This window comes from Tigriopus californicus, chromosome 8 (genome assembly GCF_007210705.1).
Source record: "Tigriopus californicus strain San Diego chromosome 8, Tcal_SD_v2.1, whole genome shotgun sequence".
NCBI classification, from domain to species: domain Eukaryota; kingdom Metazoa; phylum Arthropoda; class Copepoda; order Harpacticoida; family Harpacticidae; genus Tigriopus; species Tigriopus californicus.
The window spans coordinates 5,364,743-5,379,777 of NC_081447.1; the positions used below are offsets into that span (position 1 = coordinate 5,364,743).

A 15,035-nucleotide genomic window follows, 5' to 3' on the forward strand; every position below is an offset into this window, starting at 1 on the left:
AGTAGATTCAACATGTATGACCTCACCCGATCTTCTCTCCACTCTCCACACTCGCAATTGGTCGAGATCTTGACGAAGAATGCCTTTGACCCGATCAGCTGGGCGAGAGAGATTACTATCGGTGAATGTCTTGAGCGTGTCAAAAGAGACTTAAAATGACACGTTGAATTCAACAAATGGGGAGAAACGAGCCGACTTGGACCAAACATCTCGCCTTGTATTCGAGTACAATAACGAACCACCCAGTTTCTGGACTTAATTATTTATTTATTTCCCTTCAACTTATGGGTGAGAAGAGAGTGTTTGGGAGCGAGATAATTGTCGTGATGCACTTATGAGCAGTAATCCATTTCCGAACCCGTCACAATCGGGCTGGATTTTCCTCTCGAATCATCCCCGACCACCATCCATCAAGTCCAAGAGAGTCACGCCATAATGTTAGTACCATCGGTGGAAACCTGATTAAATTATCGCCCCAAACTTGTTCCATCTGCCAAAAGCCTCACAGGTTGATCGGGAACACTGCCAAGGGTTCTCTCTTGAGTAAGGTGCTTGTGGCCAAGGGGGGGGTGGATTTGGATGGTAGATTTATGGCAGTGCTTGTGGTAGCTTGGGGTAAACAAGACGGAGGATCCGGAAAGAGTGGGAATTGCTAGTAAATTGGATGTTCCATCGCTCGCTCGTTCGCTCTCGTGCTCATTCATCGTCTTGTTCCAATTGGCTTCTCTCTGATTTCCCATTTGTGCCAGGTCCCTTGGACAGGTAATTGACACCACTAGATTGAGCAAGATCAACAAACAAAACCACAGTTTGTCCGACAACCCGAGATTGTACCAATATCCATCCACCTACCCAACCAATAAACCAACCATATGTTGCCAGTTATATCGAATCTTCCGTACTGACTATACATCAGTCCGCCCATGGAGACTAATCCAGAAAGCTCAATAATTGCATTCGAAGCAGTCCGCCTATTTTCGATTCCTTTTCCACAAGTGGCATGATAAATCAATGCTTGCTCGTACATATTAGCTGATGCCTTTTTCCACCATACTGTTGTCCACGGATGCTGAAAGCAATGAATTCACTCACTTGGAAAATCGAATTGAGCACTTTAAACCCAACTTGCACATGGTCACACACCCACATGATAACCCGCCCTGTAAGGAATGTAGAACACAACTTATAGAGATCTCACTTTGGCCAAGTGAAAAAACGGAACATTTGTGATTTGTGACCAAGAAGAAAAATTCAAACATTTTCGTTGTTAGCATATATACTTCACGCGCTTATTTTCCGATATAATAAAAACAAGTCGCTTCTCTTTGAAATATCTCTTGAAGAAAACAAGTCCAAAAAGCAGAAAGAGGGGCGGGAACCGAAAATACAACCAACTAAATAGGGACAGAGTGATCAATCTTCTATTCGAATACGTACACTAGTAGTTCCAAGTGAACACTACTAATACTACAACAGCACTTCCACTACGCTTTGGATGTCTGTGTTACTACTGAGTAGTATGTACTACTGCTTTAGTTTTCTTGGATGAATCGACTCGATCTGCCATGGAAGCTCGAGAGGAGGGATGAGCTGTTGCTTTTTTTCGAATCGAGAGTTTGTTTATTGTGAGCATACCCACAAATGGAGAAGGAGGAGGAGTAGGAGAAGGAACGAACCCCAGCTCATTATTGAGCAATTGGGTGTAATGGGGACAAACAGCACGTGACTTGGAGCGACGGATCTTCGTGGTTCATTCTCAACTTAAGAGGAGACAATCCAAGAGGGTGATAGCTTTTTTTGCAGCACCATATGGGTATCGAGGAATAGTGTTCCAATCCGAGAATGGTTAGTGAGGTTACGAGTCTACAAATTGTGACAAGTAATTCACTTAACCTCAAATCCTTTGGGGGTTGATCTCAAGGCGAGAGAGGAATTTTTGTTCCCTTGTTCCATGGATCCCTGTCAAAATAGTGGAGCAAAGTTTTGAGTGGAGTTGTCAAGTCTGCGAGGGTCACGAGAGGCAGCCATGAAAAAGATCATGTTGTGATGAGTTTCAGTCAATTTCAGCACCACATTGCTCTTTGAAGGGTAGCATTACATTACAGATGTAAGTCCTTGTGGAAACTCTCGATCAAAATATAATTACGTCCTATTCAAACATTTTCACATATGACAATCATTCTGTCCACTGGAAAGCTCAAATTTCCACTTTTTGTCTTGTCATGCCAGACACTGGGAAAAAAATTGGAGCACAAAGTCGAGGATATTTGGGTGCTCTCTTGGAGTTAGGTACAAGTATATAGAGCAATGTGGCCTTATGGGTGACTACAGTGTTTGAAATACCTCACGGACGAGTTTTTGAAGCTCGAACAGTTGATAGAAATGAGAGCACCGCCACTACTGAAAGGGGAGGGAGTACTACTGACACCATGAGATGTGGTTTCAGAGTTGGTTGGCATTGGATCAGACGAGATGATAAACTTTTTGAGGACACTCACTCTAAAGAATGATCAATGAGAGGGCCAAAAAAAGTTGTGATCAATGAAATAGATATCTCTTCACAGATCAAGTGACACTTCAGTTCTCTCTCAAACTGTCGTTTTCATGGCATGATGTGCACCACATTCTTTGGTATTGAACACTCTTTTTGTGGCTCATCGCTTCGCTATAGAGAAAAACGAGATGGATGGACTGCCAATATGTCATACCAGGATACAGTTAGACATGGACCACAGGAAATGGATCTTTCCAGCTATTGATGTGTCGTGGCGAAACCCCATTAAAATAGTTGAAAGTCCTGTAGTCGAGCAATGCCTTGCGGGTGATCTTTCATTCATTCACATGGTAGTGGCTGGCATTCAAGAATTGGAAGACTGTACATAGCTACATTCAAAGCACCAGAACAACTACCAAAGTAAAACTTGGCTCGACAGCTAGACCCCTAGGAAATTGAATGGCTTCATTGTTCATCACGCATGCTTCTGGGAATATCAATTTCTTTTTTGCATGTGCCTGATTGACAATTTCTGAAATCGCTATTTGGTAATCAACTCTTCTACTTCTCATCCTTTCCGAAAGGTGTTTCAAAAGTACCTACCGTGAAATCGGGCCTGTACTATCAAAACACCCAACGAAAGGCACCCAGTAATACGAGCATTACCTATTACATGTAAGAAAAAGGAACGAGTTTGAACAGTTTTGCACGCAATCTTTCGCATTCTCAAATCCCAACCAGTTTCGTCAACGTCATTCCATTACCCCTGAGATTCCGTGCCTTTTTTACTTGTGAAGTATTTGGCATGTGATACCTTCTAGTACTTGGTGTGCAAGTAATGTTTCTACCAGTATTGATTGTGAAGCATGTGTGCCAAAGGAGAAGAAGGAGACGACGGAGGAGGGGGAAGGCTCGATTTCAATGGCTCAACGCCAACATGATTTTCTTTGAATCATTCATGATTAATGAAGACTCTCCGTCGCTCAATCAGGTGTGTGTTCTCGTCATCATTACGTACAGTACCTCTATATTTCCATCCCACTGAGAGGCAAGGGTAAAAACGAGTGAACGAACGTCCGCTCCTATTTCATTATCTTCTTCGCGTGTCAATTGAGCTCTGAATTAGATTTGGTGAAGTGAGCTCTGAAATGCTTCGTGGTTGAGCGAAACCGGCGACTGTCTTTCTTACATGAATGTACATGTTCAATAGAGTACAGAAAAAGGAGTGTATGAACATCCATCCATCCACTCAGAGCATTTTTTCTCCCTTTGTTTCTTTGGAATATAATGAAGTCAGCCATGGAGGCGACAGAAATGACGCCTTGCCACGTCAAGAATTGCACGTCGAACCATAATTATGCCAATTCTGGAATTGGAACATGGCGCCATGCAGAGCAATCTACTTCCTTTCCCATCCCTTGAATGAACACTTACGACTAGCTACTCTGTGCTCAAGTCTATGTACACTTTGATTGGAAGGAGACTGTTGGGCCAACTTTTAGAATTTGGCTCAGGAAATGGACTTTCTTGAAATTGAGTCTAAAGGGAGGGAGGATGCAGTTTCTTTGTTTAATTTTGGAGTCAGAGCCCCATTATTTGGTTGGATGTCGACATTATCACAGCATGTTTCATACACATTTTGAGTAAGTTTAACATCTCAAGGGGACTGAGGTGGGGTCGGAGGAGGAGGAGGAGGCGGGGATGGAGTCGAGGCCATAGCACGAGGACCAGGGAGCCGCCTCGCCGACAGATCGTAGGGCGAGTAACGGATTTGTCTCGATTCCATTTGGTCACCCTGAAACGAGTTGAAGCCAGAGGAAAGAGGCGGATGCCGAAGTTGTCGTTGTTGAGCCTGGAACACAAGCATAGCCTGGATTTGGTGCTGAAGTTGAAGCCATTGGGACCAAACTTGAAGGGAGGACAACATGGACGGCGGGACGGACGAGGGAACTTTCGTCAATAGCTGAGTTTTTCTCAAGTTGTAGAGGGTTGAGATGAGATTGCCTTGGATGGGCAATGGCGACGGACTGGGAACTGAGAAGGAGTGCAATCTCTGGATGTCTTCAAACGAGCTGGAACTGTTCGTGTCGAGGCTGGGGGAAGACGATTCCAATCCGTGGAACGCCATCAGATGAGCTGGAGGAGACGACTGGCTGTCACGGTCGAATTCTAACAAACGTGACGAATCTCTAAATCCCTTGGCAAAGGGGTTGCTGTCGATTTTCAAGCGTGTAATCTGGACAAGGAAAGACAAAATGACAGCTAGAGAAAACTTTGGCCGGGAAAACTTCCATCTAGTCATTGGAGAAAGCAAATTGACTCACCAATTGGTTCTGATATGCAGTGACTGCAGTAAAAGCCGTTACGGGGAACACAAACGTCTTTCGGTTTCTTTCCCTTAACACGTCGACGATCCCATCATGCCGTCTGGTTCCATCACATTGGACCAAGTGAATCCGAGGCTGGAACTTGTGCATCGAATTGAGGATGATCTTAAAGAGAGACGCTATTCGAAGGAGGATTTCGCAAACCGCTTCATGTTCAATCCCATCCATACCTGTCCGGTTTTGTCCATCTCGTTATTTGTGAGTTTGACTTTTTCGAACGACACCACTTGCCTGGAAAGCAATTGCTCCCCAGAGACTGGACCATCGGGATGCGTGTAGAATCGGTAGGGAGGAGGTGGATCCGCTTTACCGGCCACCAACCATGAAGACCGATGATAAGCGTAACGATATCTCTTGTTATCGCATGGAATTATGTCTAGAACCACGTTATACGTGGCCCTCGGGTTCAGTCTCGAAAAACTACACCGGACAGTTGGAAACATCCTCCTGCAGATTCAAATTCCAATCAGCTAATGCCAAACGAAAAAGAGCTTTTATCTAGCTCTCTCGCTTTTAGCTTGAAGCTTTGAACGAGTGAGAATTGCATTTTGAGAGTGATATGTGGTTGTCAAGAGATTCTCCATGGACCACGGAGATCGAACTGCATGGCCTTGCTGGCTGACCTGTCAGTGACTAACTTATGAAACCTTCACACTTCGTCTGAGCATCACTTTATTCTCAAGAGAGTCGTGGAGATCGAGCCAATGCTATGCGGTCCCTATTAACCAGCCACACCAAACTAGGGATGTTTGCCAAGCAAGTCCAGCGTTAAATATTACTAGAACAGAGTTTCCTTGTAAGGTTCTACAGAACAGTGTAGCTGAACAGAAAGTAACTATTGATTTCGTTGATGGAGAAATTGAGGGGGAATTCTAACAGCAATGGAACAACCACTTATGACCCCAAGTGATATGCCACAAGACCCACGAAATAGCTAGCTTGCTAGCTAGTAGCTAGTTAGATTGGCCAGTGTAGGTTGGAACAAATCATGAAAATTTAATGTTGTCCCTTGAGACGGATTGTACCACTAAAAACACTTCGGACAACAACTGTTCTATGCAAGTGAATGTTGCCCTTGGAACACAGATCCCTTTTGTGGCGGCCATGTTGAGAGGGCACTCTCTCCCTCATACATTAATCCGGAGTCCCTACTACCCTCAGTTTGAAAAGTCTTATCTTTCTGAGCGGTTGGCTTGTTGTGATAGACTAGAAAGTTTGGTTGGATTTCGCCAAGTTATAGCCTGGTGTCATTCATCCATTCCTACCTTCCCGTCTTTGTGATGATCATCTCGGTTCCAAGTTCATGGAACTTTTCCCAAAGTTCGCGCGTCTCTAAATGACACTCCGCTCGCGATAACTCCTCATTTGGTGGACAAAGTTGCTCCTCCTCTTCGAGTTCTTCTTTGGGTTGCTGCTCCTCTTCTTCTTTTTCTTCTTCTTCCTCCTCCTTCCTCCTCTCGTTCTTCTTCTTGTTTCCCTCTCCTTCTTCTGGGTCGTGTTCTTTCGTCTCACAGATCCTCGTCCCATTTAGTGGAAGTGAAGAGACAACTTGCCGCCACATTGGAGAATGGGCTTCAGGTCCCACAGGAACAGTCACATCGAACTTGGAACGCACTTCGTCGCGGCCAGAGCACGCTTGTGGGATGGTAATATTGTTCTCATCTTCCACTTTCGCTCTGTCGATTTGTTCGTTTGGCAATTTCATTTGTCTTGGTCGTCCTGCTCCTGTTCCTGCTAGGGTGGGATCTTCATTGGCGAGACTCTCTGGAGGATCCCACCTAGAGTGGGCAGGGAACCGAATGTTAGCGGCGGACCTTTTGTCCCTGGTGACCCCTGTTTTATCATCATAAATGGCACCCTGGGTCGTTTCCGAGCGGGACACTTGGCACAGGAGACCATCTAAAACAACAACAAAACAACGTGAAACGCTTAAAAATGATGATGCGACTCGAAAAGAGCGGTGGGAAAGAACACTTTCTTAAATTGAAATGCCAACCTCTCTTCGGACTACTGCCACTCCAGACTATGTCTGTACATGCATAGGAGTGCGGGATTTGCGAGCTCGATCGTCTTGATATGAAGATGCTGCATAATAATCGTGCTAAAAGGATGGAGATACAAACTTGCCTCTCGCCAAACGAATAAGATTGTGTTTCACTTCCAACTTGTTTCGTTCCATGATAGCCTCAATCGAAAAGCTTTTGGGGAACACGCTGGAACTTCCATCACTGGCTTCAGTTTCTGACATTTTCACCCTCACACCCACACCCACATACACACCCAAATCGACCAAATCGAATCGCAACTCCGCTCTGAGGACTATTGGTGCTGTTGTTCCAATTGGTTGGTATTAGTAGAACGAGACCACACCTGCACCCGAAGAGGGTAATTGCAATTGAAGATGACTGGAAACATGTCGGGTTTTCTTGTGCTATTCACTATTCCCGAAGGTATGAATGTGTGACTGTAATGTGAGTGCTTGCTTGCGGGTTTCGCTCGTTTGCGCCTACCACCTACCAATACCTGAAACCACTTGATAAGCGAGCGAAGCAGTAGCAGCCTTCAACTTGTGCTCAGGCTCGTCTCTCATCCATCGGGCACAACCAACCACTCAACCAACCAACTAGCCTAACGTTGAGTTAGAAGCTCCCCCCTGATATTCTGACAACGCTGACTACTGAATATACCACGACTTCGTCTTCTTTCTCAAACGGATAGATGGATCGAGGAGAGGGGGGACAAGGGGGCGGTTGACGCCTGATCAGAATATTTCATGCAAACGAGGCTACAAGAGCACTTTCAAGCCCGATCAACAGTAAGCAGAGATCCCTTTTATGGTATTAGGAGTTTTGGAATGGTCGAGATGATGAGAGTACTCATCAGTAACTTTAATCAAGGAATCCCTAAGATAAGATGAAAGCCACGAAACTGAGAACTGCAGAAGCAACTTGTTGAAAACGAGTAGATGGTTGCATTATTTTCCAGTGAGAACGCGACAAATCTGTAATCTGTGGCCAACGAGTGTAAAAATTATCTCGTTTAAAAGTTTAAAAAGACCACCTTTCCGGTAGGTTGCAAAAAAATCCGATTCCTTTTATCCAGGTTGCACCACTCACTTTATTGCCTCTACAAATCGCAATAGCTTGGTCGTTGTAAAACGTAGCTCGGTGTTCAAAAGGCCCTATCAAGTTTCCAGAGAAATTCCCAAACATAGTTTGCCTTTTTTCTACCTCAAAAAATCATTGGGCACAACTTTGATTTTATTACTTGATGGAATTCTAGCCCACATAAAAAACTTACATACCTAAAAGTATTATAGAAACTAACACTTTCAAAAACCTACTCCATGTAAATTGGGAGCACACTTAGTTAGCTCTGGAATACAAATTATGATATCATCTATTTCGCCGCTACTCAGTTGCATGGGATTTAGTGGTCTAAATTTCATCGTTTTTAGCCCCAAAATGCCCCGGTTATATGGTACTTCAATTTTCCAAAGAATTAATATTGATTTTCATTACAACGAAAATAAAAGATTTTTTTTCTTTTTCTTGCATAATTTCATAATAACTTAAAACCATTTACAACCATACATAAAATCCTCAAAAAAGCAGCTTTTTGTAAATTTACTTTAGAACCGACCCAAAGACATTTAGTTGAGTGGTTACTGAACATTTCACAAATATCATTAAAATCATAAAGAAGCTATTTTTAATCAGTTTCAACACAGTCTTCAAGAAATGGCCAAATCTATAACATTGTCTGTTGTATGTATTGTCTTCTGAAGTGAATGCGTAACTAAGTGTACTCTTGATGATTGTAAAATACATTTTCAAAGATAACACTTTTAGTGTGTTTTAAGTGACAATATTTAGCATTTTCAGCTATTGCAGACTATGCAAGAAAAAGAAAAATAATCTTTTATTTTTGTGATAATGAAATCAATATTAATTCTTTGGAAAATTGAAGTAACAAATAACCGGGGCACTTTGGGGCTAAAAATGATGAAATTTGGACCACTAAATCCCTTTTTACTATGTAGCGGTGAAATAGATGATATCATAGTTTGTATTCAAGAGCTAACTAAGTGTGCTCCCAATTTACATGGAGTAGGTTTTTGAAAGTTTTGGTTTTTATAATACTTTTACGTATATAAGTTTTTCATTTCGGCTTTAATTCCATAAAGTAGTAAAATCAAAGTTGTTTCCTATGATTTTGGGAGGTAGAAAAATGCCAAGATGTGTTTGGGAATTTCCGTCAAAACTGTAAAGGGTATTTTTACCACTGTGGTAGGTTGATTATGATTTGCACCCAAGATTCACATTTACAATGTGTACGGACAAATTCCATGGATGGAGTTCAAGTGTACCATGGACGGTAATAGGCTTCCCTCAAAATCAGTAAAGAAAACTGCAATTTTCAGACACCAAAACCAAACTAAAATCATTCCTATTTTGATTGTTTCAAATTGGTGTCATCAATTTCTGAACCTATTGCCATCTGCCGTTTAAAGGTCTGGTTTCTTGCTAAGTAGTTTGTTTAAAAAGGCGAAGAAATTTTAGAATTCACTGAGCTAGTGGGCTCAATCGTTTGTAAGACTGATATGCAGTCGAACTTCAATTGAATGATATTGTCCCTCAGAGGAGACCAGGTCGTTAAATCGAGACTTGCCATGAAGTAAATACAGTATTTGGTAAGCACCAAAAATATCGATAAATGGAAATTTAGCGTTAAATCAAAGTTCGACTGTATTCACACTAAAGTATTTCGTTCATTAAGATTAAGATATTTGCATGAATTCAAGTAACGTACTATGATTTCTAGTCGTTACTTACGTAGTCAAAAGTGTTCGCAAAACGAGTGTTGGTCGAAGTTACATACAATTACAGTACTTCAGGGGTTCCACAGTAATAAAAAGAAATATCTGACTTCATAATAATACTAAGTCAACGCAAAAAGAATCGGAAAAACAAGAAACAGTTCAAAATTTTTATTACCAAAGAAGAACATGATTGTGCGTTGGGTTAAGTGGGGCTTGCAAATGCGGTATTGCAAATGACCAAGGCTTTCCAAACTTACACATGGATATACCGAACACTCATGTCCATTTTCAAATCAGTAGTCCAGTGGCATCTCAAATATGATGCCTAATCAGGGCCGTAATGTTTGCAGAGAGGTTGAATAAGATAGAAAGAGTGCAGAGATGCACAAACCGCTGGAATCCTGCCCCAAAAAGGTGGCAAAAAGGTGGCGAAAAAGGTGGTAGAAAATGGCAAAAAAATAGAAATCTTTTGACTCATTAAAAATACCTTTGAATTAAGCTTACATGCCTTTTCAATACGTTTTCACGTCTGACTATAGCTTTGACGTGCTGGGAAGGGGATTTTGCATTGATGCAAGACATTGATCAAGAAATTCTAGTCAAGCCTGATATGGAGTTTGTACTTTGCCACAACAACCGACCATGAACAGGGTTGCCATAAGGCGAATCGATTTTTAGATAAAATTAGAGTCTCTAGTTAAATTGACTTTTGAGAGTGATCAAAATTGTATGTCTGACAGATTCAAATATCATTCCGATGTGAATGACTAAATGAGCATTCGTTTTGGCTACTATTTAAAGCTTATGGATAATGCTTTTGTTCAAATCAAGAAAAATATACCTCTTGTATCAAGAGGCCAAAATATGCATTTGAAGGATCAATTTTATGCCGTGCAGGTAATATGCATAAAAACTGATCAAAATATACGCTTCGCTCAAATATGCATTTACACCCAAAATATGCATTCAAGTATGCATTCAAGTATGCATTTAAACCAAGACATGTGATTGAAAAAAGCCGCTAAAATTTATCTAAAGATGGTTTATAAAGTTTTTAAAGAACTAGATCTCGTTTCAATTCTGAAACAGGAATCATTCATAGATGCAGCAATTCTTAAATTAGTCTCAGTTTATGAGGAATTTTGCTCCTGTTTAGCAATATCTGAATGTGTTCCGAAAGGTGGGACAAGGACAAAATTTCCAAAATATAGGAAGACTTTGTTCAAAATGAGTTTCAAACGAGCAAAAAAGACTTAAGAGCAATTCGAATCCAGTAATTATAGCTAGTCACTCAAAAAAGTTAGATGTAGTTCAGGGTAAGATTAAGGCCTCCATCGAAAATGACCATTTGAAAACGGAGTAGAGTGTTTGAGGAGGTCAGGTCGAATCCAAAGGCTTTTTCATCCCTTGCAAACTCTAAGAGAAAGATGAAGTACCCTGTAGGACCTTTTGAGGTCGATGGTGAAGCCATTAACAATGTAGAGGTTATGGCTAATAAGCTTGGAGATCAGTCCTCTAGTGTTTTCAACTCTATTGAGTATGGCAACAACCGCTTATTGGCCTATTGAAGAGTCCGTTGAGATTGGCGAGTCGAGTCAAGTTAAATGACTTGGAGTCACAGATCAAGATGCTTCAGAGGCCATCAGAAACTTGAGGTTTTCAAGCTCTCCTGGCCCAAGGGCGATATTTGCCATAAATACAAAAATTCAATGGCATTCACATGCCCTGTTTTCCCTGTTTTCTTGTAGGGTTAAGATCTTGGAGCAAGAAAATGTAAAAGATAATCTCGTGGCCCATCCCGTTTTTGAGAAATTGTCATTTTAAATGCGTCTTGGCATGAAAAAAAATCCATTGCTTTGTAGCATATTAGGCATTGCTGACTCTAGGCACGGACTTCTAGATATGTGGACTGCGAACGGAAGCAAAAAAATATTATCTCCTAAACCCTTCACTTTATTCCAAATGAGCACATCATACGACCACAAGATCTTGTTGAATAGATGAACTTGGCCAGGTTCGAGCCTAAAACTGTTCTCGAGGAACATGGTAGACATGATGAAAGTTCATTCGCAATCCATATTTCTAGAAGTTCACACTCTAGGTCAAATTCTTGAACTAAGAGAAATTTTTGTAAGAAAGTAGCACTTTCATACCCAAATCCCTTATAAAAAAGTGCTAATGAGTAGGCTAAATGACAGTGCATGATGTGTGAATAATTGTTTATGAAGTCTGATTCAGTCCCTAAGGAACAAAGTGGTACTATTCGTATACATAGAGTATGATTTCAAGGCAAGGGATTGGTCAATAGTTAACTCAAAGTGTCTGAAGTCAGTTGTTATAACTTTTATCCGACTTTCAGGACACCAACAAAAACCTGAGGAGGAGTGGGATTGATTTCCCTTTATCTCTGATCCCTTTCAGTCCAGTTAAGCAACCCATCATTTCTGGGAAGCCTTATCAATTTTTATGATGTCGCGTTTGTGTTTTGCCCTGTGTGAGCAAGAAAGTAACTCAGGAAAACGTGATCGAAGTGAAGTGTGCTATTGATGAAACGAAGACTCAAACTAACATTTTGGTTGGCAAGCAACCATGGTAAAGCACATTTGATTCACAGAAACCAAGCCTTAGTTTTGAGATCATTGTGTGATTTGCTTCTAATCTCCATTAAACTCTTGAAGGCCATAAGGTCCATCCAAATTTTGAACGGTCTCAACTCTCAACCTATGGACCTCGTTTCAAAAGCAACTCCAACAAATCTAATCCAATCAAAATCACCTTAAGCAAGGAGTTGGCAAGTGATTGGCTGAGGTTTTTTGCTAAAGAAACAATCCATTCATTCATTGGATTCATGTTTATCATTAGATATAGGACATAGCCCTTGCCAGTTGCTCTGGTTATGCTTTCCTTTAGGTAACTTAAATCGCTCCTCAATATATCTGTATTTTTCAACAAAAAATCGAACAGGTCCAAAGATGGCTGAAAACCACAGGAATGAGAGAGCTGGGATTGTCTTGGGAGAGATGAAAGAAGTTGGGACTGTGCTTACGTAAATTATTCAGAAGAGGTATGAAAGGTATCCAATATTGTATACGTTTCAAAAATATTAATGAGCTTCGTCCAAACCCAAGTTTGGAGGCACCTTCAAGGCCTCTCAAGACTAATTAGAACAATGAAGTCCACCTCTCTTCTTTCTCTGGCTCCTTCATTGTTTAATATGCTTCCTTCTCACATTCGTAAGGTATTCGTAGGCGTTGATCTACATAGCAGTAACCTTAAAGTCAGGGTCAGATATTTTATTGATCATAATTCCTGATGAACCCTATATTCCAGGGCTAGCCAGATCTGCCAAATCTAATTTGTGGTCGGAACAAATAGTTTATGAGAATAACGCTAAATGAATGTCCTAAATATTTCATTTTGGATTGGTTGGGATTCCATCACCAGTAGCGGTAAGGAAGTCCGTAAAAAAGGAAAATATTATCAGAAATCGTTGGTATACTAACTATTATGTAAATTTTAAAAGGTACGAAATAAATTAACTTTAACCTTTCATTTTAATAGCACTGTGGACAGGGATGAGAAATTATTAAAAGACCGTTTCTACCACCTGGCAGAAAATGGTGGCAGAAAATGGCATAATAATTTTGCCACCGCAATCGCAATCAATATGAGTCAGGGTTGCCATTGTCCTAGACCTTCTTGAGTTAAAATGACGGCAATTGCATTTAAAAAAGTTATATGTCATTAAATAGCCATTTTGATGACGATGAAAAGTGCTATACTTTTTGTGGCTAGACATTGGATACCGCCAGTAATCAATGGATACTAATATCAATTCAATCAAACTGTTTAAATATCAATATTCGAGGAACATTTTGCATTTCAGCTAATGCTAAACCAATTTGCTTTTTAGCAAAGGACACATGAATAATTATCCAAACCCTATGATCTTTCTTGTCTTTGACACCTTTTAAAATCAAGATCGGCCATTATAATCACCGGCGGCCATTTATGACCACCTTCCATCAATTTCTTTCAATTTTTACCACTTTCTGCCATTTTCTGCCACTTGTGGCAGAAAGTGGCAGATATTCGACCAATCTCGAATTTTTCTCATCGCTGACTGTGGATTACTTTCTCTGAAACAGTTGGAAAATGCTGCGAAAAAGCAAGCAATAAAAGAAAAAATTGTAGCGCCTTCCCAGCCAACCTCAAACAGGCGTCCTCAATCCCATATAAATAGTCATACACTCAGTCAATAAACCATGTACAAAATATTAGCTGACGTTAAAACCCCAGAAACGAGTTCTGCACCGTTGTAGGCATCTTCCTTTTACTTATAGCTCGTTGTACATTGGATTACCAAACACTTTCCCATGAAAGAACCGTTCTTTTCAACCTTAAGTTTCATCTCGATGATCTCTCAACGACCAAGGGAGCAATCAAATAATGACTTAACATGTATCATTGCAAGGAACATTAGCAAGTATAGGCAAGCCAGGCAAACATTGATTTTATGTAAGGATATTCAGTTTGCTAACTCTGCACAAGACGATTGTACAGCCCAACTTAAATATGCCTCGCCCATTTGGACTCCAATGAGTTCAATTGGTTTGCAAAAGGTCGAACAAGTCCAAGAGTGTTTCACTTGGAACATTGAGGGCATGATCATGAGAGCTTTCGTATTGGGAGAGGTTAGAAAGATTGGGATTGTACATTATTCAGAGAAGATACGAAAGGTATCTGATATTGTACGTTTTCAAAAGCATTCATGAGCTTTGTCCCAACCCAGGGTTTAGGGTGGATTATAGTGACCGTAGAGGCTCAATATGCGTTTTGCGAGCACCTTCAGGCCTTCGAGAATCTATGAAATCCCCTTTTTTTTCTTTCGCAGGCTCCTTCATCGTTAAATTTACCCTTGTCTACAATTCGAGGGAGCATATAGGGGTTGATCCAGTAGCCTTCTTTAAGTTAAATTTGGACAATTTTTTGATCTAAATTTCTGATCAACTCTACATTCAAGGGCTAGTCAGATCTGGCAACTCTAATTCGTTGGTCGATCATATGTGGTACGTATAAGTACTGTATTAATTATATCTGATAATTTAAACTGTTTCTGTTTTCGGTACCCTGGATTATTTGTCCAATGTATTGGTTGTAGCACAATTGAATAATGGCTAAAGACTTGGTTAAATGTGACATCAAAGCATACTCATAATACATTTTGGAATTGATCCCAGGAGGTGAGATCGACCTTTATTGTAACGTCGCTTCACGCAACCTCTAATTTTGGGAAGTGAAACTTGAAGACAAAAGGATATAAACAATGGCT

The 15,035-nt window shown here is 40.9% G+C and overlaps 1 protein-coding gene across 1 annotated transcript; it reads right to left on the minus strand.

Moving 5' to 3' along the window:
* Nucleotides 1–4,049: 4,049 nt before the first annotated feature.
* On the minus strand, nt 4,050–7,379 carry LOC131885305 (T-box transcription factor TBX22-like). Its single transcript, XM_059233322.1, has 5 exons — nt 7,009–7,379; nt 6,147–6,780; nt 5,052–5,328; nt 4,819–4,986; nt 4,050–4,730 (listed from the first exon to the last, which is right to left on the minus strand). Exons 1-5 carry the CDS (start codon nt 7,127–7,129, stop codon nt 4,152–4,154), a joined length of 1,779 nt encoding a protein of 592 aa, XP_059089305.1. The 5' UTR covers nt 7,130–7,379; the 3' UTR covers nt 4,050–4,151.
* Nucleotides 7,380–15,035: the final 7,656 nt, after the last annotated feature.